Source organism: Lynx canadensis, chromosome X (genome assembly GCF_007474595.2).
Source record: "Lynx canadensis isolate LIC74 chromosome X, mLynCan4.pri.v2, whole genome shotgun sequence".
Lineage (NCBI taxonomy): Eukaryota > Metazoa > Chordata > Mammalia > Carnivora > Felidae > Lynx > Lynx canadensis.
In genome coordinates, this window is record NC_044321.2 from 46,295,771 (window position 1) to 46,322,550 (window position 26,780).

The following is a 26,780-nucleotide window of genomic DNA, read 5'->3' on the forward strand; positions in this document are numbered from 1 at the left end:
GGAGGAGCTAAAAAATGCTATCAATGAGCTGCAAAATAAAATGGAGACAACTACGGCTCGGATTGAAGAGGCAGAGGAGAGAAGAAGGTAAAATTATGGAAAAAGAAGAAGCTGAGAAAAAGAGAGATAAAAAAATCCAGGAGTATGAGGGGAATATTAGAGAACTAAGTGATGCACTAAAGAGAAATAATATACGCATAATTGGTATTGCAGAGGAGGAAGAGAGAGGGAAAGGTGCTGAAGGTGTACTTGAAGAAATAATAGCTGAGAACTTCCCAGATCTGGGGAAGGAAAAAGGCATTGAAATCCAAGAGGCACAGAGAACTCCCTTCAGACGTAACTTGAATCGATCTTCTGCATGACATATCATAGTGAAACTGGCAAAATGCAGGGATAAAGAGAAAATTCTGAAAGCAGCTAGAGATAAACGTGCGCTAACATACAAAGGGAGACCTATAAGACTCATAACCGATCTCTCTACTGAAACTTGGCAGGCCAGAAAGGAATGGCAGGAAATCTTCATTGTGATGAACAGAAAAAATATGCAGCCGAGAATCCTTTATCCAGCAAGTCTGTCATTTAGAATAGAAGGAGAGATAAAGGTCTTCCCAAACAAACAAAAACTGAAGGAATTCGTCCACTAAACCAGCCCTACAAGAGATCCTAAGGGGAATCCTGTGAGACAAAGTACCAGAGACATCGCTACAAGCATGAAACCTACGGACATCACAATGACTCTAAACCCGTAACTTTCTATAATAACACTGAATGTAAATGGATTAAATGCGCCAACCAAAAGACATAGGGTATCAGAATGGATAAAAAAACAAGACCCATCTATTTGCTGTCTACAAGAGACTCATTTTAGACCTGAGGACACCTTCAGATTGAGAGTGAGGGGATGGAGAACTATTTATCATGCCACTGGAAGTCAAAAGAAAGCTGGAGTAGCCATACTTATATCAGACAAACTAGACTTTAAATTAAAGGCTGTAACAAGAGATGAAGAAGGGCATTATATAATAATCACAGGGTCTATCCATCAGGAAGAGCTAACAATTATAAATGTCTATGCACTGAATATGGGAGCTCTCAAATATATAAAAGAATTACTCACAAACATAAGCAACCTTATTGATAAGAATGTGGTAATTGCAGGGGACTTTAACACCCCACTTACAACAGTGGATAGATCATCTGGACACACGGTCAATAAACAAGGGCCCTGAATGATACATTGGATCAGATGGACTTGACAGATATATTTAGAACTCTGCATCCCAAAGCAACAGAATATACTTTCTTCTCGAGTGCACATGGAACATTCTCCAAGATAGATCACATACTGGGTCACAAACAGCCCTTCATAAGTATACAAGAATTGAGATCATACCATGCATACTTTCAGACCACAATGCTATGAAGCTTGAAATCAACCACAGGAAAAAGTCTGGAAAACCTCCAAAACCATCGAGGTTAAAGAACACCCTACTAAAGAATGAATGGGTCAACCAGGCAATTAGAGAAGAAATTAAAAAACATATGGAAACAAACGAAAATGAAAATACAACAATCCAAACGCTTTGGGATGCAGCAAAGGCAGTCCTGAGAGGAAAATACATTGCAATGCAGGCCTATCTCAAGAAACAAGAAAAATACAAATACAAATACAAAAGCTAACAGCACACCTAAAGGAAATAGAAGCAGAACAGCAAAGGCAGCCTAAATCCAGCAGAAGAAGAGAAATAATAAAGATCAGAGCAGAAATAAACAATATAGAATCTAAAAAAAACTGTAGAGCAGATCAACGAAACCAAGAGTTGTTTTTTTTTTTTTTATTTTTTTTCAACGTTTTTATTTATTTTTGGGACAGAGAGAGACAGAGCATGAACGGGGGAGGGGCAGAGACAGAGGGAGACACAGAATCGGAAACAGGCTCCAGGCTCCGAGCCATCAGCCCAGAGCCTGACGCGGGGCTCGAACTCACGGACCGCGAGATCATGACCTGGCTGAAGTCGGACGCTTAAACGACTGCGCCACCCAGGCGCCCCCAAGAGTTGGTTTTTTGAAAAAATAAACAAAATTGATAAACCTCTAGCCAGGCTCTCAAAAAGAAAAGGGAGATGACCCAAATAGATAAAATCATGAATGAAAATGGAATTATTACAACCAATCCCTCAGAGATACAAGCAATTATCAGGGAATACGATGAAAAATTATATGCCCACACACTGGACAACCTGGAAGAAATGGACAAATTCCTAAACACCCACACACTTCCAAAACTCAATCAGGAGGAAATAGAAAGCTTGAACAGACCCATAACCAGCGAAGAAATTGAATCAGTTATCAAAAATCTCCCAACAAATAAGAGTCCAGGACCAGATGGCTTCCCAGGAGAGTTCTACCAGACGTTTAAAGCAGAGATAATACCTATCCTTCTCAAGCTATTCCAAAAAATAGAAAGGGAAGGAAAACTTCCAGACTCATTCTATGAAGCCAGTATTACTTTGATTCCTAAACCAGACAGAGACCCAGTAAAAAAAGAGAACGACAGGCCAATATCCCTGATGAATATGGATGCAAAAATTCTCAATAAGATACTAGCAAATTGAATTCAACAGCATATAAAAAGAATTATTCACCATGATCAAGTGGGATTCATTCCTGGGATGCAGGGCTGGTTCAACATTTGCAAATCAATCAATGTGATACATCACATTAATAAAAGAAAAGAACCTTATGATCCTGTCAATTGATGCAGAAAAGGCATTTGACAAAATTCAGCATCCTTTCTTAATAAAAACCCTTGAGAAAGTCGGGATAGAAGGAACATACTTAAAGATCATAAAATCCATTTATGAAAAGCCCACAGCTAACATCATCCTCAATGGGGAAAAACTGAGAGCTTTTTCCCTGAGATCAGGAACACGACAGGGATGTCCACTCTCACCTCTGTTGTTTAACATAGTGTTGGAAGTTCTAGGATCAGCAATCAGGCAACAAAAAGAATTCAAAGTCATCAAAATTGGCAAGATGAAGTTAAGCTTTCACTTTTTGCAGATGACATGATATTATACATGGAAAATCCGATAGACTCCGCCAGAAGTCTGCTAGAACTGTTCCATGAATTTAGCAAAGTTGTAGGATACAAAATCAATGTACAGAAATCAGTTGCATTCTTATACACTAATAACGAAGCAACAGAAAGACAAAGAAACTGATCCCATTCACAATTGCACCAAGAAGCATAAAATACCTAGCAATAAACCTAACCAAAGATGCAAAAGATCTGTATGTTGAAAACTATAGAAAGCTTATGAAGGAAATTGAAGAAGATATAAAGAAATGGAAAGACATTCGCTGCTCATGGATTGGAAGAATAAATATTGTCAAAATGTCAATACTACCCAAAGCTATCTACACATTCAATGCAATCCCAATCAAAAATGCACCAGCATTGTTCTCGAAGCTAGAACAAGCAATCCTAAAATTCACATGGAACCACAAAAGGCCCCGAATAGCCAAAGGAATTTTGAAGAAGACCAAAGCGGGAGGCATCACAATCCCAGACTTTAGCCTCTACTACAAAGCTGTAATCATCAAGACAGCATGATATTGGCACAAAAACAGACACATAGACCAATGGAATAGAATAGAAACCCCAGAACTAGACCCACAAACGTATGGCCAGCTCATCTTTGACAAAGCAGGAAAGAACATCCAATGGAAAAAAGACAGTCTCTTTAACAAATGGTGCTGGGAGAACTGGACAGCAACATGCAGAAGGTTGAAACTAGACCACTTTCTCACACCATTCACAAAAATAAACTCAAAATGGATAAAGGACCTGAATGTGAGACAGGAAAACATTAAAACCCTAGAGGAGAAAGCAGGAAAAGACCTCTCTGACCTCAGCCGTAGCAATCTCTTACTTGACACATCCCCAAAGGCAAGGGAATTAAAAGCAAAAATGAATTACTGGGACCTTATGAAGATAAAAAGCTTTTGCACAGCAAAGGAAACAACCAACAAAACTAAAAGGCAACCAACGGAATGGGAAAAGATATTTGCAAATGACATATCGGACAAAGGGCTAGTATCCAAAATCTATAAAGAGCTCACCAAACTCCACACCCAAAAAAATAAATAATCCAGTGAAGAAATGGGCAGAAAACATGAATAGAAACTTCTCTAAAGAAGACATCCAGATGCCCATCAGGCACATGAAAAGATGCTCAACGTCGCTCCTCATCAGGGAAATACAAATCAAAACCACACTCAGATATCACCTCACGCCAGTCAGGGTGGCCGAAATGAACAAATCAGGAGACTAAAGATGCTGGAGAGGATGTGGAGAAACGGGAACCCTCTTGCACTGTTGGTGGGAATGCAAATTGGTGCAGCCACTCTGGAAAGCAGTGTGGAAGTTCCTCAAAAAATTAAAAATTGACCTACCCTATGACCCAGCAGTAGTACTGCTAGGAATTTACCCAAGGGATACAGGAGTACTGATGCATAGGGGCACTTGTATCCCAATGTTCATAGCAGCACTCTCAACAATAGCCGAATTATGGAAAGAGCCTAAATGTCCATCACCTGATGAATGGATAAAGAAATTGTGGTTTATATACACAATGGAGTACTATGTGGCAATGAGAAAGAATGAAATATGGCCCTTTGTAGCAACATGGATGGAACTGGAGAGTGTGATGCTAAGTGAAATAAGCCATACAGAGAAAGACAGATACCATATGGTTTCACTCTTACGTGGATCGTGAGAAACTTAACAGAAACCCATGGGGGAGGGGAAGGAAAAATAAAAGAGGTTAGAGTGGAAGAGAGCCAAAGCATAAGAGACTCTTAAAAACTGAGAACAGACTGAGGGTTGATGGGGAGTGGGAGGGAGGGGAGGGTGGATGATGGGTATTGAGGAGGGCACCTTTTGGGATGAGCACTGGGTGTTGTATGGAAACCAATTTGGCAATAAACTTCATATATTGAAGAAAAAAAAAATTCAGCTCTGTCCACAATGCCCATGCTTCCGAACTCTCCCTTTTAAAACTTTTTATTATGGAAAAATTTAAACATACAAAGGTAAAGAAAATACCATAATAAACCCCTATGATACCATTATCCTGTTTCAGCTACTATCTATGTTAAGTCATTCTTGTTTCATCTACTGTGCCCTGCTTTTGTTCTGCCAATTTTAAATACACTTTTTAAATTGTGACTAAAAAACCACATAACATAAAATTTACCAATGTAACAATTTTTACGTGTATAGTTCAGTAGTGTTGTTTACTCATATTGTTGTGAAACAGATCTCCAGGACTTTTTAATCCTGCAAATCTGAAACTCTATACCCATTAAACAACAACTCTCTGTTTCCGCCTTCCCCAGCTTCTGGCAACCACCATCCTACTTTCTGTTTCAATTAATTTGACTAGATACCTCATATAAGTGGAACTATACAGTATTTATCTTTTTATGACTGACATTTCATTTAACAATGTTCTCAAGGTTCATTCACTTTGTAGCATGTGACAGGATTTCCTTCCCTTTTAAGGCTAAAATAATATTCCATTGTATGTACATACTACATTTTCTTCATCTGTTCATCACTGAATGGACATATGGGTTGCTTCCACTTCTTGGCTATTGTGAATAGTGCTGCTATAAACATAGATGTGCAAATCTCTCTTCAAGATCCTGTTTTCAGTTCTTTTGGATAAATACTCAGAAGTACAATTGCTTAATCATATGGTAGTTTTTTAAAGAATTTTTTTTTTCAACGTTTATTTATTTTTGGGACAGAGAGAGACAGAGCATGAACGGGGGAGGGGCAGAGAGAGAGGGAGACACAGAATCGGATACAGGCTCCAGGCTCCGAGCCATCAGCCCAGAGCCTGACGCGGGGCTCGAACTCACGGACCGTGAGATCGTGACCTGGCTGAAGTCGGACGCTTAACCGACTGCGCCACCCAGGCACCCCAATCATATGGTAGTTTTATTTTTAATTTTTTTTTTCAACGTTTATTTATTTTTGGGACAGAGAGAGACAGAGCATGAACGGGGGAGGGGCAGAGAGAGAGGGAGACACAGAATCGGAAACAGGCTCCAGGCTCCGAGCCATCAGCCCAGAGCCCGACGCGGGGCTCGAACTCACGGACTGCGAGATCGTGACCTGGCTGAAGTCGGACGCTTAACCGACTGCGCCACCCAGGCGCCCCTATTTTTAATTTTTTGAAAGAAACTCCATACTACTTTCCATAGGGGTTGTGCCATTTTATATTCCCACCAACAGTGTACAAGGGTTCTAACTTCTCCACAACCTCACCAACTCCTGGTTCTTTTCTTTTGTTTCCTTTTATAGTAGCCATCCTAATGGGTATGAGGTGATATCTCATTGTGGTTTTCATTTGCATTCTCTGATAGTTATGTTGAGCATCTTTTCATATGATTATTGGTCATTTCTGGCATACTTTCAAGCAAATTGCAGATATCAAATCACCTATAAATACTTCATTCCTTATATGTAACAGATAAATACTTTTAAAATAATACTAGTATTTCACCAAAGTTAACAAGTTTCTTAATACCATAATATCCAGTAGCTACTCTATTTTCCAAGATTGCCTTAAAAATGTTTTTTGACATTTGGTTTGTTCAAATAAGGATCCAAAAAGGGTCCACATGCTGCATTTGGATGATACAGCTTCTACATATCTTGTAACAGTTGCCCTTGACTTTATTAAATGCCATTTAATTGTTACAAAATCCATAACTCACTTTTTAAATTACACAGTTAATATGGATTAGTCAACAGATGGTGTTGGAATAACTGGACATTTATTCGAGAACAATTAGATCCATTCCTCATACTTTAACTGGGATAACTATAAAAATAATAGAAGACTCCATGTAGAATTTTTAAAAATAATTTCAGAGTTTACATATAATAGTTTCGAAGTTTACATATAAGAGAAAAACCAGTAACAGTAAAGAGGAAGATCAACCTTCTTGACTAAATAAAAATAAAACATTTATGTTTAGGAAAAGCCAATGTAAGTAAACTCAAAGGACAAATGACAAATTGCAAAAAAAAACCCACAAACCACAAAAATTGCAACTCATAGTATAGAGGGCTAATTCCTCTAACAGAAAATTTTTAAAAAGCCTAACAACACAAGAAAACAGTTCACAAAAAAGGAACCACAAGTAGATTGTAAGCATATAAAAAGATGATAAAACTCATTTGTGATAAGAAGTAAAAATTAAAACAATGCTGAAAGAGGGTTTTTCACCTAGAAGATTACCAAATACTACACTGGTAAGGGAAACAGGCACTCGCAAATATTGAAGGTAGGTGTGTAAATGATACAATGTCTTTGGAGAAAAATCTGGCAAGATCTGTCAAAACTACAAATGAACATACCTTTTGACCTGGTAATTTTGTTTCTACACATTCATCTTTTAGATATGTAAAGCACTTGGAACAACACTGCAAGTGCTTGTATAAGCAAGAGCATTGCAACTGTACAAGTATTCATTGTAGCATTATTATAATAGCTAAAAACTGGAAAAATCTAATTGCCCATCAATAAGGGACTATCCATATATTATAACATATGTGTAAAATGGAACACGGTGGGACCATAAAAAATTAAAACTTTATGTACTCACATGGAAAACAGCATGATACAATAAATGAAAAAAGCATGATACAATAAATGAAAAAAGCAAAGTACAAATTTAGTATGCAACCATTTAAAAAAAATGTTTATTTATTTTGAGAGAGACCGCATGCAAGCAGCCGAGGAGCAGAGAGAGGGAGAGAGAGAATCCCAAGCAGGCTCCGCACTCTCAACACACAACCTGAGGCGGGGATCAATCTCACAAATTGTGAGATCACGACCTGAGCTGAAATCAAGAGTCGGACGCCAAACTAACTGAGCCACCCAGGCACGCACACATGCACGCGCGCGCGCGCACACACACACACACACACACACACACACACAGAAAGAGAGAGAGAGAGAGAATATTTTTAAAAAATGTTTTTTTGAGAGAGAGCGAATGTGAGCAGGGGAAAGGCAGAGAGAGAGGGGGACAGAGAAGTGGGCTCTGCTGACAGCAGTGTGCCTGATGTGGGGCTCGAACTCACAAACTGTGAGATCATGCCCTGAGCCGAAGTTGGAAGCTCAACTAACTGAGCCACCGGGTGCCTGGAGAGAGTGTTAAGCAGGTTCCACACCCAGCGAGGAACTCAATGCAGGGCTCCATCTCACAACCCTGAGATCATGACATGAACTGAAGTCTAGTCGGATGCTTAACCAACTGAGCAATCTAGGTGTCCCAGTATGCTCCCAGATTTTAAAAGGTATATTTGTGGGGGTGCCTGGGTTGCTCAGTCAGTTAAGCATCCTTTTGATTTCAGCCAGTTCCTGGGTTTGAGCCATGTATCAGGGTGCGCTGACAGAACAGAGCCTGCTTGGGATTCTATCTCCCTCTCTCTCTCTGCCCCTGTCCCACTTGCTCTCTAACTCTCTCAAAATAAATAAAAATTAAATTAAAGGTCTGTTTGTGGTGTGTGTGCACTAAGTGGTTATAAGTATTTGCTCTTATATGCATAATAACTTTGGAAGAATACAAAACTAACTGATAATATTGGTCAACTCTGGAGAAAAGAATCTAGTGGCTAGGGACAGAGGTGGGAGATTTTTCTTTTATCATATATCCTTTTGTACCTTTTGAATTTTTTTTTTCAACGTTTTTTATTTATTTTTGGGACAGAGAGAGACAGAGCATGAACGGGGGAGGGGCAGAGAGAGAGGGAGACACAGAATCGGATACAGGCTCCAGGCTCCGAGCCATCAGCCCAGAGCCTGACGCGGGGCTCGAACTCACGGACCGCGAGATCGTGACCTGGCTGAAGTCGGACGCTTAACCGACTGCGCCACCCAGGCGCCCCAACCTTTTGAATTTTTATATCATGAATTGCAACATTTAATTCAAAAGGTAAATTACAACTGAATAAAAGCAGAACATACTCCAGGTAAAAATAAAATCAGGAATACAGGAAGGTATATGGTGAAAAGTAATACAGGCATGCCTCAGATATTGCAGGTCCAGTTCTAGAACACTGCAATAAAGTATCTCAATAAGGTAAGTAAAATGAGGTTTTTTTTTTGTTTCCCAGTGCATATAAAGGTTATGTTTATACCCTACTGTACTCTATTAATTGTGCAATAGCATTATGTCTAAAAAAGTACATACCTTAATTTAAAAATACTTTATTGCTCAAAAATGCTAACAATCATCTGAGCTTTCAGTAAGTCATAATCTTTTTGGCGGTAGAGGGTTTTGCCTCATTGTTGATGGCTGTTGGCTGATCAGGGTGGTAGATGCTGAAGGCTGGGGTGGCCGTGGCAATCTCTTAAAATAAGGCAACAATGAAGTTTGTCTCATCGATTCTTCCTTTCAGGAAGGATTATTCTGTGGCATGTGGTGCCATTCAATAGCATTTTACCCACAGCAAAACTTCTTTCAAAAGTGGAGTCAATTGGGGCGCCTGGGTGGCTCAGTGGGTTGAGCGTCCAACTTCAGCTTAGTTCATGATTTCAAGGTTCGTGTGCTTGAGCCCTGCAGCAGGCTGTGTTGACAGCACGGAGCCTGCTTCAGATTCTGTTTCCCTCTCTCTCTCTCTCTCTCTCAAAAAAAAATATTAAAATTTTTTTAAAAAGTGAAATCAATCTCTCAAACCCTACCACTGCATATCAACTAAGTTTATGCAATATTCTAAACTCTTTGTTGTCATTGCAACAATCTTCATAGCATCTTCACCAGTAGATTCGATCTTGTGAAACTACTTTCTTTGTTCATCCATAAAAGTGAACTCCTCACCCATTAATTTTAGCATAAGATAGCAGCAATTCAGTCACATCTTCAGGCTCCACTTCAAATTCTAGTTCTTTTGCTATTTCTACCACATCTGCAAGTATTTCCTCTGTTGGTCTTGAACACCTCAGTCACCCATGTGGACCAGAATCAATTTCTTCTAAACTCTCGTTAATGTTGATATTTTGACTTCTTCCCATTAATCATGAATGTTCTTAATGACATCTAGAATACTGAATTCTTTCCAGAGGTTTTCAGTGTATTCTGCCCAGATCCATCAGAGAAAACACTATCTATGTCAGCTATACCCCTATAAAATTTCTTAAGTTACAAGACTTGAAAATTGAAATCATACTTCTTGATTCATGGGCTACAGAATGGATGCTGTGTTAGAAAGCATGAAAATAACATTAATCTTGTGTACATCTCCATCAGAGCTCTTGGGTAACCAGGTGCACTGTCAACAGTCATATTTTGAAAGGTTTCTTTTTATGAGCAGTAGGTCTCAACTATGGGCTTAAAATACTCAGTAAACCTTGTTGTGAATACATGTGCTGTCATCCAGGCTTTGTTTTTCTATTTATAGATCACAGGCAGAATATATTTAGCATAATTCTTAAGGGTCCACAGATTTTCAGAATGATAAATGAGCACTGGCTTCACCTTAAAGTCACTAGCTGCCTCTGCCCCTAGCAAGTCAGCCTGTTCTTTGAATATTTGAAGCCAGGCATTGACTTCTCCTATCTATGAAAGTCCTAGAGGGTATCTTCTTCCTTTTTTAAAATTTTTATTATTTATTTTTTTAATGTTTATTTATTTTTGAAAGAGAGAGAGAGAGAGAGAGAGAGAGAGAGAGAGAGAGAGAGACAGGAGTGTGAGTTGGGGAAGGGGCAGAGAGAGAGAAAGAGAGAAGGAGACACAGAATCTGAAGTAGGCTCCAGACTCTAAGCTGTCAGCACAGAGCCTGACGTAGGGCTCAAACTCACAAACCATGAGATCATGACCTGATCCAAAGTCGGACGCTTAACCGACTGAGCCACCCAGACACCCCAGGACATCTTCTTCCAATAGAAGGCTATTTCACCTACATGGAAAATCTGTTTAGTGTAGCCACCTTCATGAACTATTTTATCTTTTGGATGACTTGCTGCAGCTTCTACATCAGCACTTGTTGCTTTACCATGCACTTTTATGTTCTGGAGATTGATTCTTTCCTTAAACCTCACAAACCAGCCTCTGCTAGCTTCAAACTTTTCTTCTGCAGCTTCCTGGAACTAAAGAGAGTTAGGGCCTTGCTCTGGATTAGGCTTTGGCTTAAAGGGATGTTGTAGCTGGTTTGATCCAGACCACTCAAATTTACTTCATAACAGCAATAAGGCTGTTTCACTTATCATTCATGTGTTCACTAGAGTACCGTTTTTAAACAAGCTTATTTATTTTTGAGAGAGAGAGTGAGCAAGGGAGGGGCAGAGAGAGAGAGAGAGAGGGAGAGAGAGAATACCAAGCAGGCTCCCCACTGTCAGTGAAGGGCCCGACATGGGGCTCCAACTCAGAACCCTGAGATCATGACCTGAGCCGAAATCAATAGAGGCTTAACCGACTGAGCCACCTAGGTGCCCCACTAGAGTAGCATTTTTAATTTCCTTCAAAAACTTTTCCTTTGCTTTCACAACTTGATTACCTTTTTGGCATGAGAGGCTTAGCTTTTGGCCTGTCTCAGCTTTCGATATGCCTTCCTCACTAAGCTTAATCATTTCTAGCCTCTGATTTAAAGTGACAGACATGTGGGGCGCCTAGGTGGCTGTCGGTTGAGTGACCAACCTCGGCTCAGGTCATGATCTCACGGTTTGTGGGTTTGAGCCCTGCATCGGGCTCTGGGTTGAGAGCATGGAGCCTGCTTGAGATTCTGTCTCTTCCTCTCTCTCTGCACCTCCCCTGCTCCCCTGCAACTCACCTGCTCTCTCTCAAAAATAAACATTAAAACTTTTTTCTAAAAAATAAAGTGAGAGATGTGCACCTCTTCCTTCCACTTGAACACCTGAGGCCATTGTAGGGTTATTAATTGGCCTAATTTTAATACTCTTATGTCTCGGGTAATAGGGAAACCTGAACTGTTGGTCAGTAGAACAGTCAGAACACACACATTTATTAAATTCACCATCTTGTATTGATGATGTTTGTGGTGCTCCAAAACAATGAAAAAGAGTAACATCCCAAAGATCTCTGATCACATATCATTGTAACAAATATAGTAAAGTTTGAAATATTGTGGGAATTACCAAAATGTGATAGAGAAACAGGAAGTGACCAAATACGGTTGGAAAAAAATGGTACCGATAGATTTGCTTGATGCAGGGTTGTCATAAATCTCCAATTTGTAAAGAATGCAGTATCAGTACTCCTGTATCCCTTGGATAAATTCCTAGCAGTGCTATTGCTGGGCCATAGGGTAGGTCCAATGTTTATAGCAGCACTCTCAACAATAGCCAAATTATGGAAAGAGCCTAAATGTCCATCAACTGATGAATGGATAAAGAAATTGTGGTATATATACACAATGGAGTACTATGTGGCAATGAGAAAAAATGAAATATGGCCTTTTGTAGCAACGTGGATGGAACTGGAGAGTGTAATGCTAAGTGAAATAAGCCATACAGAGAAAGACAGATACCACATGGTTTCACTCTTATGTGGATCCTGAGAAACTAAACAGGAACCCATGGGGGAGGGGAAGGAAAAAAAAAAAAAGAGGTTAGAGTGGGAGAGAGCCAAAGCATAAGAGACTCTTAAAAACTGAGAACAAACTGAGGGTTGATGGGGAGTGGGAGGGAGGGGAGGGTGGATGATGGGTATTGAGGAGGGCACCTTTTGGGATGAGCACTGGGTGTTGTATGGAAACCAATTTGTCAATAAATTTCATATATATAAAAAAAAATAAAATAAAAAAAAAAAGAATGCAGTATCTGTGAAATGCAATAAAGCAAAATACAATAAAATGAGGTTATGCCTGCAGACCTTTTACCTCCATTCCCTGAAGGTAATTCCCATTCCAGGCCTCTCGACTCTGAGGAGTATGATGAAGTAGGTCTAGCGCTAGCCTAGAAATATATATATGTATTTTTTCAGGTACGACTGACATACAAAAAGCTGTACATAATTAATGTATACACCTTGAGGTCAGAGATAAGAATCATCACTGGCATCAGTCTATGCCATAAACATGCCCATAACCTCCAAAAGTTTCCTCCTGCCCTCTTTATTTTTTGTGATAAAAGCACTTAACATAAGCAAAGTTTTAAGTACACAAATCAATATTGTTAATTATAGGCACTATGCTGTTCAGATCTCTAGGACCCATTTGTCTTGCATAACCAAAACTTTGTACCCTTTGACTAATACTTCCCCAATATTCCCTCCTGACAGTCCCTGGCCACCACCATTCTACTCTCTGCTTCTATGAGTGACAATTTTAGACTCCTTATTAAATGGTATTTGTCTTTTTGTGTCTGGCTTATTTCACTCAGGATAATGTCCTCTGATTCATCCATGTTGTCCCAAATGGCAGGATTTCCTTCTTTTTTAAGGCTGAATAATACTCTATTGTATGTATATGCCATATTTTCTTTACTCTTTCATCCAACAATAGACACTGAGGTTGCTTTCAAGAACCCCAGATGATTGTCATGATGAGGTAAGTTTAAGAAACAGTGCTCTCTAGTCAGATTGTTATTTTTTAGCAAAATATCATCTAGAGTGACTGATGGCAATTAAATCCTGATCAGGGCAAGGAAGAAGCCTTCTAGCCACAACACCCTTCAGAATAGCTGAGTACCCTGGCTCCATTTCCACATGTATGATGAATGCTACCATCTGTAAGCAGAAGGACTTTCAGTTCCTGGCTCAAACGGATCCAGTTCAGTTGTTAACTCTGTAATTTTTCAGGAGACTGAAATGATTTAGGTGAGCTTTAAACAATAACATACCCAAGTAACTAATCAAGAAAGAAGCACATTTGACCTTTAAAGAAAGTAAGAGTTGAGATTCTCAACAACTGCCTCTAGCTTTTAATTGCTAGCTCACTGTTCAATACAACAAATATGAATTGGGGCCTTCTAAGTGCCAGGAGGCAGAAAGCACAGAGTAAGACACTTAATACGTTAAGAAGTTATAATCATAGGGTGCCATGGAAACATAGACCAAAGGCACCTGACCAGTCAATGGGGCAATGATTTCTAGAGGAAGCGACACTTATTTATAAAACTCAGGGGGAAACAGCTCTCTGAAAAAAGTTTAATGTCTCATTTACAATAGCAAGTAGTCTAAAGAAGTGGCTTTCAAATTGTGCTTACCAAACCAGTATTTGGGTAGATGGAGAATTGGACAAAACCACCAGACAGGAAAGGTACTCCTGCTTTTCCTTCAACCTGAGCTCATATTCTCCATTTTATCTTTAAAAAAAGTTTTAAGGTTTATTTATTTTTGAGACACAGAGAGATAGAGCACAAGTGGGGGAGGGGCAGAGAGCGAGGGAGACACAGAATCTGAAGCAGGCTCCAGGTTCCCAGCTGTCAGCACAGAGCCCAACATGAGGCTCAAAACCACGGACTGCGAGACGGTAAGATCATGAACTGAGCCAAAGTCAGATGCTTAACCAACTGAGCCACTCAGGCGCCCCTCCATTTTATCTCTCATACTTTGGTTCTTTCAGAAGTAATTTATTGAAAAACACTTGCTATTAGAAACAACTAGAAGTATTTATCACTAGAATGTGAGCGCCATGAAGGCCATGATTTCTTGGTACATTTTGACTTTCAACCAGTGTTTACTGGACCAGGCACGGATACATGCCAGGCATTCATCTAGGTGTGGAAATACTGTAGTGACCAAGAGGCCCAAATTCCTGTCCTCATGGAGGTGACATTCTAGTGATTACTATTTCATGATAGGCACCAGGCTAAATAATTTAAGATGTATTTCACTTATCTTTCTAAATCTGTGAAATGAGTATCTTTAATCCCCCTCCCTCCTTTTTTCGAATGTTTTATTTATTTTTGAGAGACAGCATGAGTGCGGGAGGTACAGAGAGAGGGGGACAGAGAATCTGAAGTGGGCTCCACGCTGACAGCAGAGAACCTGATGCAAGGCTTAAACTTACAAACCACGAGATCATGACCTGAGCTGAAGATGGATGCTCAACCAACTAAGCCACCCAGGCGACTCTTTCTCAATAGAAAAATTTAAATAACTTGCCCCAAATCATACAGCCAGCCACATGGCAGAACTTGGACTTGAACCTAGTTAGGTCTATCTGCAAAATAATGCTCTTTCCATCGAACATGTTTACCAAATAAAGGCTACTGGAAAACTGAGTATTCACTAACTTCAGATCAATTCATAAAGTAATACAATAATCATAGGGCCATAAAGAATAAATAGATTGTGAGCTTGTTAGTTGCTGTGATTTTATTATATCCATCTGGCTGTCTAGAAGCCTGCCTGGACCACAGAAAGAGCTTAATACAGAAGCAACACCACTTTCTGACCTCTGTGATACTTGACTTCCTCCAATTCATCCCAAATTCTCTTGAATTGCTAGCCTCATTCCCCACATAGTGTTAAATCCAAACTGGTATCTGACTCAGGCTGAGCTCTGTAGTCCACCTTTCCCTCTGTTCTCAATTCCAAAGCGAAAAGAAATCAGAGATGACGAGGAAGCATAAGAAAAGCCAATGGGAGGGGTGGATTATGTATAAGTCTGCTTTAGCAATAGAAATATGGACAGTTTATATTTCAGCTGCAAGGCCTCTGTGCCTCAAAGTCTAACTGAGCTGTCAGCACAGAGCCCGACGCGGGGCTCGAACTCATGAACCACGAGATCATGACCTGAGCTGAAGCTGGACACTCAACTGACTGAGGCACCCAGGTGCCCCTAATTTCTTTTAAACTACACTACACTGTCAGTGTTAATGATATAAACATACAAGATACTGGAGTTTACATCTTAAAATTCAAAGTTAATAACACAAGTTAAAAATAGAAAAAAGTTAATCATTACATCTGTGTGTGTGATTTTTCTCCTTTAACTTAGAACAGGAGGTCTGATGCCAAGTGTGCCAAGAGGTCAATGTTAGGTTTTGTATTTTTGTGTTGGGGTGTGCAGTAAAGAATTTAGCTTTGGGTCCTTGGGAATGATTAATTTTATCCCATCTTGTAATAGAAAACAGCTGTTTAGAAAGGTAGGAGTTTCCAAACACAGACATTTTGCACACTGTTTTTTATATTTAGGGTAACGACCCCCAAGATATTTGTAGAATTCTGGTATCCCAATGACACCATGCTTCATTTTCAATACCATAAAACAGTAATTCGGTATCTCCATTGTAGCTCTTCTTTTACACCATAAACATTGAGGAAGGCTAACTGGACAATATTAGTTCCTTTTCTGAAAATATAATGCCAGAGAACCTTTCCTGGAATGTAACAGACAACTTCACAATTTTGGGAATGTAGTTCAGGCCATCACTTTCATTTCTTGGAAACCAATTTCAGCAAAGTCAGCCAGTTTATCACCTGCCAAATGAGTTTCCCAAAGGCGTAATTTTGCTAGAAACGAGCAAATACAACCATACATTTGTGAAGGTATTTTTGAATAAACCTGCTTTTATTCAGAGTGCCTCTCTAGATGAGTTGCAATGTCAACCAAACAGGTCAAGTATTCTATTTCAATCTTTGCTGGTGCACTGAATGCTCTTTGGATGCCAGAAGTCCCTTTTTTTAGTATCTTCAGCACCACGCCTCAGCCAAGGCAATCAATCTACATATAATAGGGCAGATTTCCATAACGTGCATCTAATAATTCAAAGTATTCAGCTTTGTTTGGTGTAAGCCACATTATTAATCACTAGTTCCTAACATGATTCATTTTGAACATTTTTGCATAATAATTGAATCCTAAGGAGTGACATAATTAAAATCTTTGTCCTTATAAAGTGTTTCTGCTTCAAATTGAAATATTCTGAGTCCAAGAGTAACACTATGGCAGAAGCACCTTCTGTAGTCATAATTTTGACCAACCTATACCAAAAATTTCATGACTTTCCTTAACACACAAAATCCAGGTATTTGTGAATGTACCTGTCATAGGCTCCAAGTCCCAAAGAATTAGATTCCATCAAAATTCTTAACACATGAATTATATCTAGGTGCAATTTTTCTCAAACTTTAGGGTGCATCAGAATCAGCTAGAAGACTCGTTAAAACAGATTGACAAACCCCACCTCCAGCTTCTGATATGGTAGGTCTGGACTAGGGTCTGCGAATCTGCATTTCTAACAAGTTTCTAGGTGATACAGTACTGTTGGTCAGGAACCATACTGTGAGAACTACTGGCTAGGCACAGTGAAGTGTACAGCTATATGGGGAGTGCTTATATCTATGTAGCCAACTGAGATCTAAAACTTCACAAATAACTTACTGTCCCCAAAATGTTCAGCCACCAATGTTTAACATCCTGAGCAACAGTATTTCGTACCTTTACAAATGCTTGTTCATTATGTAATTTCTGCTGTATTCAACAGACATTTTCTTAAACTACCACCGACAAGATTTTCAAGCTCTGGCAATGCTTTCATTTACTATATAAATGCATTTCATAACAGTATCACCTACTCTGTCTGTATTCCAAAACACAGCCTATTGAAATTCCAAGCCCCATTAAAAGTTTTGTTTCAGCACTCTTCATTTTTATACACTGGTCATATTTCCTACAATGGTTTATTTTAAAATGGTGTCTTAAATTGCAGTATTTCAACAGACATATTTTATTTAGATATAGAGGAATACTCATCACTTTCACCAAGAAATAGGTTCTCTCTGATTTTCCTTTAAATATGTGATCTTCTTCAGATGATTATTGCCAGCTTTTTGATTTAAGAGAGAGAGTGAATATCTAAAACTGGTATTTGAGATACAAATGGAAGCCTTACAAATGGTAGACAACACCTCAAGCTCCATGACTGCTTTTTGCCTTAGGGCATAAAATGTATGGAGACTTAAGTACTTCAGTGTATTCTTTGTGCCATAACAGTGCCCAGAAGATGGACTAGCCTCCTCATACAGTTCTGGATCAGGTGCTTCGGCTGTGCTAAGAATTGTTCAATAGACCAAATTTAAGCCTTACATAGTGACCTGATATGAAGACCTTTCTGCTGAAACTGACCTCTTTACAGATATGCCTATCAGCAAATTGGCAAAAGGAAGTTTCCCAAAGACGAAAGATACCTCGGTTAAGAATTTTAAGCATATTTTAGTGTTTTTAAATTTTCTTTTTTTTTTTTTTTTAATTTTTTTTTTCAACGTTTATTTATTTTTGCGACAGAGAGAGACAGAGCATGAACGGGGGAGGGGCAGAGAGAGAGGGAGACACAGAATCGGAAACAGGCTCCAGGCTCCGAGCCATCAGCCCAGAGCCCGACGCGGGGCTCGAACTCACGGACCGCGAGATCGTGACCTGGCTGAAGTCGGACGCTTAACCGACTGCGCCACCCAGGCGCCCCTTAAATTTTCATTAGTTATGTAACAACTGTTCATTCTTTCAACCAGTGCTTTCTGCACACTTGCCATGTGCCTGCCCAAATACTGTGTGAGTAGATGCAAAGATCAAGTCGCCTACATATAACAGATAATCACAATATATTATGGTACAAGCCAATGGAAATATATAGAGTACTATGGAAACACAGGAGAGACTGAAATTAATATGAACTAACACGTATGTAGTAGGTTTCACATATATTATAGCTGGTAATTCTCTCGACTGTCCTGGGAAACATGGTATCACTTTCTTATCCACTTCATAAACGAAGATTCTCAAAATGAAGTAATAAATTACCCAAGATCCCACTAGTGACTTGAATGCAAGTCTTTGGACTTTAATTCATTTGGTCTTTTCACTATAGCACAACAATCTCTTGTCACTGAATTAAAAAAATTATGATCTTTAAATACATGACCTTCTTATGTGATTTTGTCACTTTTCATAGATGTGGGTGCAAGAAATATTTCATGCTTATCAAAACTACTATTAAAAAGTACAACAATCAATGATGTTTTCATTACCTATTTCTGTGTAACAAATTACCCCAAAAACTTAGTGGCTTACAAAAAAACATTTATTATCTCATAGTATCTGTGGGCATGGCTTAACTGGGTCCTCTGGCTCAGGGTCTCTCACAGGCTGCAATCAGAGTATTAGCCAAGGCTGCAGTCATCTCAAGGCTCAACTGGGAAGGATCCATTTCCAAGCTCACTCACTTGGCTGTTGACAGGATTCAGTTCCTTGTGGGTTGTTGGATTGAGGGCCTCAGTTCCTCACTGGCTGTTAGTTGGAGGTTGCCCTCAATTTCTTGTCATGTGGGCCTCTCCATAGGGCAGCTCACAGTATGGCAGCTTGCTTCATCAGAGTGATCAAGCAAGAAGAGCCAGAGAGAGAGAGAGAGAGAGAGAGAGAGAGAGAGAGAGAGAGCGCAAACAAGATGGAAGTCATAGTTTTTTAATAACCTAATCTTGAAAGTGACATCTCATCACTTTGTTGTAGTCTGTTCATTAGAAACAAGTCACTAGGTCCAGCCCATAAACAAGGGATGGGGGGAGATTACACAAGAGTGTGAATACCAGCAGGTGGGAATCATTGGGAGCCATTGATATAAGATGGCTATCATGAATGGCAAGAGGTACTTGGTCACTGTGTCAGGAAGACACCATGGAATCACAGAGATTCCAATAAATGAAGACCATGTGGCTCAGCAAAAGGGGGCAATCGGTGTTGCCAAAGGGTCTGATAGTTCAAGAGTGGTTGGAAAGTCAGAATTTTTTGTAACATTTCACAATTTTTTAAATGCTGGCAAGAAATCCATACTTTTCAAAAAAGAAATGTGTTCATATAATGCAAGTTAAATGATAGAGGGAAATGAAACATCATTCAACTAGATGATGCCTTAATATTCAGTCCAAACCCGCTATTTGATTTCAGATTCTGGTAAACACTACTGATCAAAACACTGCTGATCAATAAAGATCAATGGAGTTCTTTAAAAAAATGTATGGGCCTACTGGCTGCCAGTTTGCCATCCTTGCCATAATCTTTGTAATTTCCTTTATGGTAAAAGAGTAAGGGTTTTGGTGTCTGGTATGCAAATCGTGGTTCTGCCACTTCCATTGACTATGTCCTTGGGCCTATGACAAGGGCCAGAGAAATGATCCTCTGGGCTCATATTGTTAGTATTTTCATACTTGTCTCACCTAACAAAGGTCCTGGAGAGACAGAGTATCCTCCTGACCTCAACACTCCCTTAACTCACATCCCTACTTCATTTTCCTCCACAGCACTTACTATACCACCTAAAATATTATATATATTTTGTCTTTTTATCTTATTGTCTGTCCTCCCCACTAGAATGTAAACTTCATAAGATCAGAAAACTGTCTTGTTCACTACTTTATCTTCATAATCTTGAACTGTGCCTGGCACACAGGACTCGTGCAATAAATATTTATTGAATGAATGAATTCCATTGTTCATAGTACTTAGCATGGGGTCTGGCACAAAGAAGATGCTCAAAAAATGTTACTTGAACTGAAAACCATTCACTGTTCTGAGAAGACAAATAGGATGAAATGAGGCCAGAGAATGGCAGGCAGAACACGAAGGACTCTGCAGGCCACCATCCTAAGCTTAAAGCATGAGAGTGAAATGATCTAGGTCCAACATACGTGGCACCAAAGATATTCTGTTCAAAGTAATAGTAGCTGGCATTTATATAGGATTTACTATGTGCCATGTAATGTTATAAGCACCTTACTTGCATTAAATCGTTTAAGACTCACCACAAAATGTGTGATACAGGTATTATTACTACCCCTCATTTTCCAGATGAGGAAACGGAGGCACAGAGAGGTTAACTTGCCTAAGTTTACCTATCTAGTAGGGAGAAAAACAAGGATTTAAACCCAGGCAGTCTGGTTCCAAGTTCTGTTGTCTTAGCCATTATGCTCCACAAGCTAAATATAAGAAAAATATTCTGGAAAAGGTTTAGTTTGAAATGCAACTGTGCTATTTTGCAATATGTTAAAGATGAAGGATTTTGGTCTCAAATATATTTAGGTTTGTATCTTGGCTCAACCGTTTTCTAGCAGTGCAAACTTATGCTGATTCTGTTTTTATTTTAGCCATTAAAAAAAAAAGGACATTAATATATATCCTGAGAGATGGTTGTGAGGATGAAATGACATAATGAATCTATGTAAGGTACCCAGCCCATGTGGTAGCTATTGTTACTACCATCAAGAAGGAATGTATTCTATAAATGTATTGCTAAGTAGCTACCAAACTTACTTTTACTTAACAGAGTTTTTCAATTCCACTTGGAATTTAAGTTGACTTACAGGGAATTAATATGTAACATTATAAAACACTGGTTCTAAATTCTTCCTCATCTGACCCTTAAAGCTCTCTATAGTCAATCAACCAACCAATCTCTTTCTCACAACAACCATTATTGTATACAATGTGTCCAGCCCTAAAAGCAAATCCCTGCCGTCTTGGAATTCAATTAAAAGAGAATTATATACAAACTTCTAGTTATAAAATAAATATGCTCTGGGGATGTAATGTACAGCATGGGAAAAAAAAGAATTAAATGTGATATAAAAATACTATGAAAGAGAAAAAATGAGAGGTAATTCAAGAGCATTTGGGTCGCACATCATCAACCTTGGCTGGGAAAGAGTCATATTGATTATTTTTGATCAATATGTAGGAATATGCTATGCAAGGGTGAGAGCGACATAAGAAAAGCACTATGTAAGAACACACTGTATACCCAGGAAACTAAAAAGTTCAGAATGGTTGGGACATTCCGAATGGTTGGACCAGGTGTGGGTAAACACCAAGAGTTTGGGATCAGACTGTGAAAGGCATTGTCTGCCAGGCTGAGAAGTCTGGACTTGGAAGGGTAGGTAAAAAGTAGCCAGTGTTTATCTTTGGGCACACAATGAAGTCGGCTTTGGTTTTCAGGATGATATCCCTGACAGTAATGTAGAAGACGGGCTCTTATCCAGAAAGTGGTAAAGGAAAAAGTTAAGGCTATTTTCATGGTTCAGATAAGAAATGATGGCAGCCTAAACTAAGGCAATGGGGGTGGAAGTGGCTGGACTCAGGAGACATTTTTGAGGTATAGAGGTGACAGGACTGGGTAACCAAGTGGATATGGGAGGTGACAGGAGAGTGAAGAATTAAGGACTCCATCTTTTCTGGCTTGAAATAGATAAAAGACAAAGTTCAAAGGAAAAGAGAACACTGAAAATAGAACACGTTTTGAGGGAAAATAATGAGCTCCATCTTGAGTATTTTTTTTAATTTAAGTGACCTGTAAGACATTGAGTAGCAGAGCTGAAAAGATACTTTGAAAGCTCATGAGAGAGGTTGGGGGTAGAGAAAGAGCTATAAGAATCATCAGAATATAGTTAATATTTAAAGCCATGATAATGGAGAAGATTGCTCAGGAAGTGAATATAGGAGAATATGACTAGGACAGAAGTCTTGAGAACACTGAAGCTTAAGGAAGCAGGCAGAGGAGGAGGAATAACTTAGGAAAGGAGAAAGAACTAGAGACGTACAAAGAGAATCAGAAGTGAGCAGCATTATGAAATTCAAGGAAGGAAATTTAAAGAAAGGATAGCTCAATAGTGAAAATTACCTCAAAAAGGACCAAGAAAGGGTAACAGTGGAAATGGATGCGGCAGCTTCAGAATGGTGACATTAGATATCAAGTGGCAATAGGCTAGGGAATGGGAATTAATACAGTCTTCTTTGTTCATGAATAATGGTTAAAAGGGAAGAACAGGGATAAAGATAATGGCTTAAGGGAATTACAAAGTAAAGGCAAGGTTTTTGTTGTTTGAAGATTATTTGTTTATGCTGTAAGTGAAAGAAACCAGAGAGAGAGAGAGACACACAGAGAGAGAGAGAGAGAGAGGGAGAGAGAGAGAGAGACTGAAAAGGCAGAAAAGAAAGATTGCTAGGACTCACTCACTTCACACTTAGCTTACACATGTGCTTTATATTGGTAGTATTTGTGCATTTAGCAATGCTGGCATAGAGTGCTTAACAAATTGATTTATTATTATTTTTCTTCATGTATTTATTCATATTATCTGGCCAATAAAAGTACACAATCTTACACAAGAAGATACAAAAAGAAGCGAATAGGGGTGGCTGGATGGCTCAGCTGGTTAAGCGTCTGACTTCAGCTCAGGTCATGATCTCATAGCTGGGGAGTTCGAGCCCCATGTCGGGCTCTGTGCTGTCAGTTCAGAGCTGGAGCCTGCTTCAGATTCTGTGTCTCCCTCTCTCTCTGCCCCTCCCTTGCTCACTCTCGCTTGCTCTCTCTCTCTCTCTCTCTCAAAAATACACATTAAAAAAATTTTTTTAAAAAGAAGGAAATAGTGTAGTGGAACTCTGGAAAGGGACTTTGAGCAATACAGACCCAGAACAGGGATTTTTATCCAGCACCTAATAGCATCCAGACCAAAGAAATGGGAAGAATACTGGGCATTCTTGCAAGCTTGTGAGGAATAAATGAGGTATTTAAAAAGCACTTTATGTACAACTTGGTGCTCAAGAAGTAATAATAATTATTATAATAATTTTTCCTACCACTAGAGCACCTAGGAGTGGCACTGAGGGTATAAGTAAATAACCCGGAAGCATAGCAGTCATTGCTATACTGCATTTTAGAGAATGAAAACATAAAATGGTATCAGCTCTTGGTCAGACTTTTCAAAACTTTGATCGCTCATGTACTACCAACATGATTTCTGCCACATCCAAGTATTGTAACTTAATACTTTTCTTTAAATCAACTCATTTTTCTTTAATTGGTCCCATTCTAAAGAATTATAGCTGTGAAGTGGTGGGTTTTATGTGTTATCTTTTTTTAACCGTTAAAGTATTCATCCCCATAACCACCCCACATCATTTCCCAAACCACATTCTAAAACTGCTTTTGGCTGCTCTACTTTTGAGACCCAGGCTAGCAATTGGTCAGTTTACTTCATTTTAATGCTATTGACGATTACACTTACAAAGGTTTGCAGGACATAGCAATGAAACCAACCAAATGACAAAACTCATGCCAATAATCTTTTCATGGGCAGTCTTAAGTTACCTAACGTTAACCAGACAACCCAACAATTTATCTTTTATTTAATACCTGCACAAACGGAAATAAGATTAGGAATAAAGACTCATTTTGTAGCTTAGTCTGAAGAACAAAACCAAGAAGAGAAATACAGTAGTGGGTTTTGTTCTGAAGCACTAGCATTTCAGTCAAAAGAAGTGGTAAGCATGCAGATCATCTGAGTGAAAATCTGCTATCTTCAAAATAGTGGAACACTCCTCTATAAAAGCAAATCACAGCTGTTTACCTCAGCTATTAACCAGTATCTTTTAAGTGTGTACTATAAACCAGGAAGCTCTCCATCATTCCAACAACAAAGATCACCAACCAAAATCAGGAAAGAGAACTTCATTCACTGGTAACGAAAATAAATAATTTCTTTACGTATGTGATTTTGCAGTCAGTCTTAAATTCACTATATTAAGAGCCACACTACACACTTTTTAGGTTACTCATACAATCCACTCTCTCAGAATTACTGACCTACCTATTCATTCAGGAAAAAAATGTGTCCTAAACCCAAAATATACAACATATTATGGAGAATATGAAAAGATCAAAGAGTGTTTACAATGTAGCATAGGGAATAAGATTTATATATTCCCCAAATGGTAGTTCTCAGGACTGAAGAGGACTGCTGGGAATTTTTTCCCCAATATTTTATTATGAAAAACTTCAAACATTTGGCAAAGTTGAAATTTTACAGTGAGTAAATACCCACCGCTGAGATTCTACCATTTTCTCCACACTTGCTTTATCACATATCAATCCATCTTATTGTGATAAACTGCTGGGATTTTAAAAATGAGACTATGTGTGATGGAGAATTTTGGTAAGCCATATTAAGTTTGCTTCTCAAAACTTTTGACTGCTGGGGGTGCATGAACAAAAAAAGTTTGGAAACCACAAATCCATACTCCGTGTTTAATTCTCCTGCCAACCTCTAATCCAAATCCATTCAGATCTCATGGCTAGCCATTTTAGGTTTCCACACCCTTGTCCACCACCTTGCTTATCCTTTCCAGCCCTCTCCAAGGCTCAGCACCAATCTGTGAAGCCTCCCCCAACTTTCAAACCCTCACCCAGAATTAACTATGACCCCTGTAGGGGCCATATTTTTCATCATTTGCAATTAGCTAACAGTATCTGCAACTCGGTTTTGTCTTTCACTAAACTGACCTCCTTAAGTATAGGGATTTTCTTTTTTTTACCTCTGAATCCTCAGCAACAGGCATAGTACCTAGCCTACAGCAAGCACTCAATAAATGAATATAAACGAATGACCCAGACCTGTCTTTACCAAGGAGCCAGGGAACATTTTGAGTATGGGAATGATCTAATCACATTGGCACTCTAGAAAGATTCATCTTAGAGCACCGTTGTTAAGAGCATGGGCTCTGGAGCCAGACTGCCTGGGCATGGATCCCAGAACCTCAGCTCTGCCATTAATAGCTGGGTGACTTTGGGCAAGTTTCTAAACCTCCTGTGCCTCAGTTTCCTCATTTGGAAAACAGGGATGATACTGCTTCACAGGTTATTGTGAGGATCAAATAAAATAATTTTGTTGTTAAAGCACATAGATTAGCACCTGACACCTACTAAGCATTCCATTAGTTAGTCATTGTTGCCAGCAACCAGGTTAATGACAAATGAGGTAAAAAGTCCTTAAAGCTTGGGTGGCAGCAATGAAAACAAAGTGGAAAGAATCATCATGAATGAAGAATTTACTGAAATATGGTCAGGAAGGCAAGCAAATGAATGTCTATTATTTTTTTCTACTATATATATTTAAGATAGCTCATGACTGGATTTTATTATTAAAAACATCTATAATCTATCCAGCCCAGGCACAGATTTGATGTGCACAAGGCGTTCTAGCATGACTGAACTATGGCCACAAACTCTATGACCACTGCAAGCTTTCAGTCTCTCAATGAGATTTTTTTTTCCTCCTCATTTCTCCACCCAGGACCATTTCTTTATCATTCTCAAAATTCACTGTCCTGTCTTTTAACTGTGAGCACATACCCAAGAGCCTCGGATGGGAATAGGGTTTGAGATTTTGTCCTACCCAACCCTGTACTTTTTCTTCTTCCTGCCCACCTCCTTTACTTCCCAAACCTTGCTATTCCCTACACGTAAGAACTTGAAACCTAAGAGTATGGGAAAGTATCAGAGCAGCAGGAGTGGTGCCAAGAACTGGGGAGGCTGCCAAGCTGTTCCCCAGGCCCCATAAACAGTAACCAACTACAAGCAGAGATTGGACTTAACTGTCCATGGGGCCTAACATGCTTGATATTCCTTTTGCTCCTCATTCTTTCTCCTACTTAAAGCAGCCTCCTCCCAAACCCATAACCCATTCAAATCCAACCCATCCCTGAAGAACTAAATGAGATCCAACTTTTTTGAGGAAGCCTCCCCTTACAATAGTAGCCCACAGATATCCCCCAACACACACACACAACAGATACTGTACTTACAATCTGTACCATGAAGCATAATCACATACACACTTATACCATTAAATAAATCTTCCATGCTTACATATTTGATTTTCCAAGGGTAGGACCCCCATGTCTCACATGTCCCTTAAACCCCTTACTCTCAGTGGTCTAATAATTGTTGAACAGTGACTGAGTCAGT

General features: G+C 39.2%; 1 protein-coding gene across 2 annotated transcripts in view; it reads right to left on the bottom strand.

Moving 5' to 3' along the window:
• FAM120C (family with sequence similarity 120C) overlaps positions 1–26,780 on the bottom strand; it is a 110,846-nt gene that overhangs the window by 82,799 nt on the left and 1,267 nt on the right. Inside the window, exon 2 of one of the 2 annotated variants that reach the window (XM_030305315.1) lies at positions 19,062–19,351. The exons of the other annotated variant lie outside the window; for it this stretch is intronic. Within the exon in view, the coding sequence (XP_030161175.1) occupies positions 19,334–19,351 (18 nt within the window). The 3' untranslated portion in view covers positions 19,062–19,333. Of the gene's footprint in view, positions 1–19,061; positions 19,352–26,780 lie in introns of those variants that run through there. 2 annotated transcript variants of the gene reach the window in all.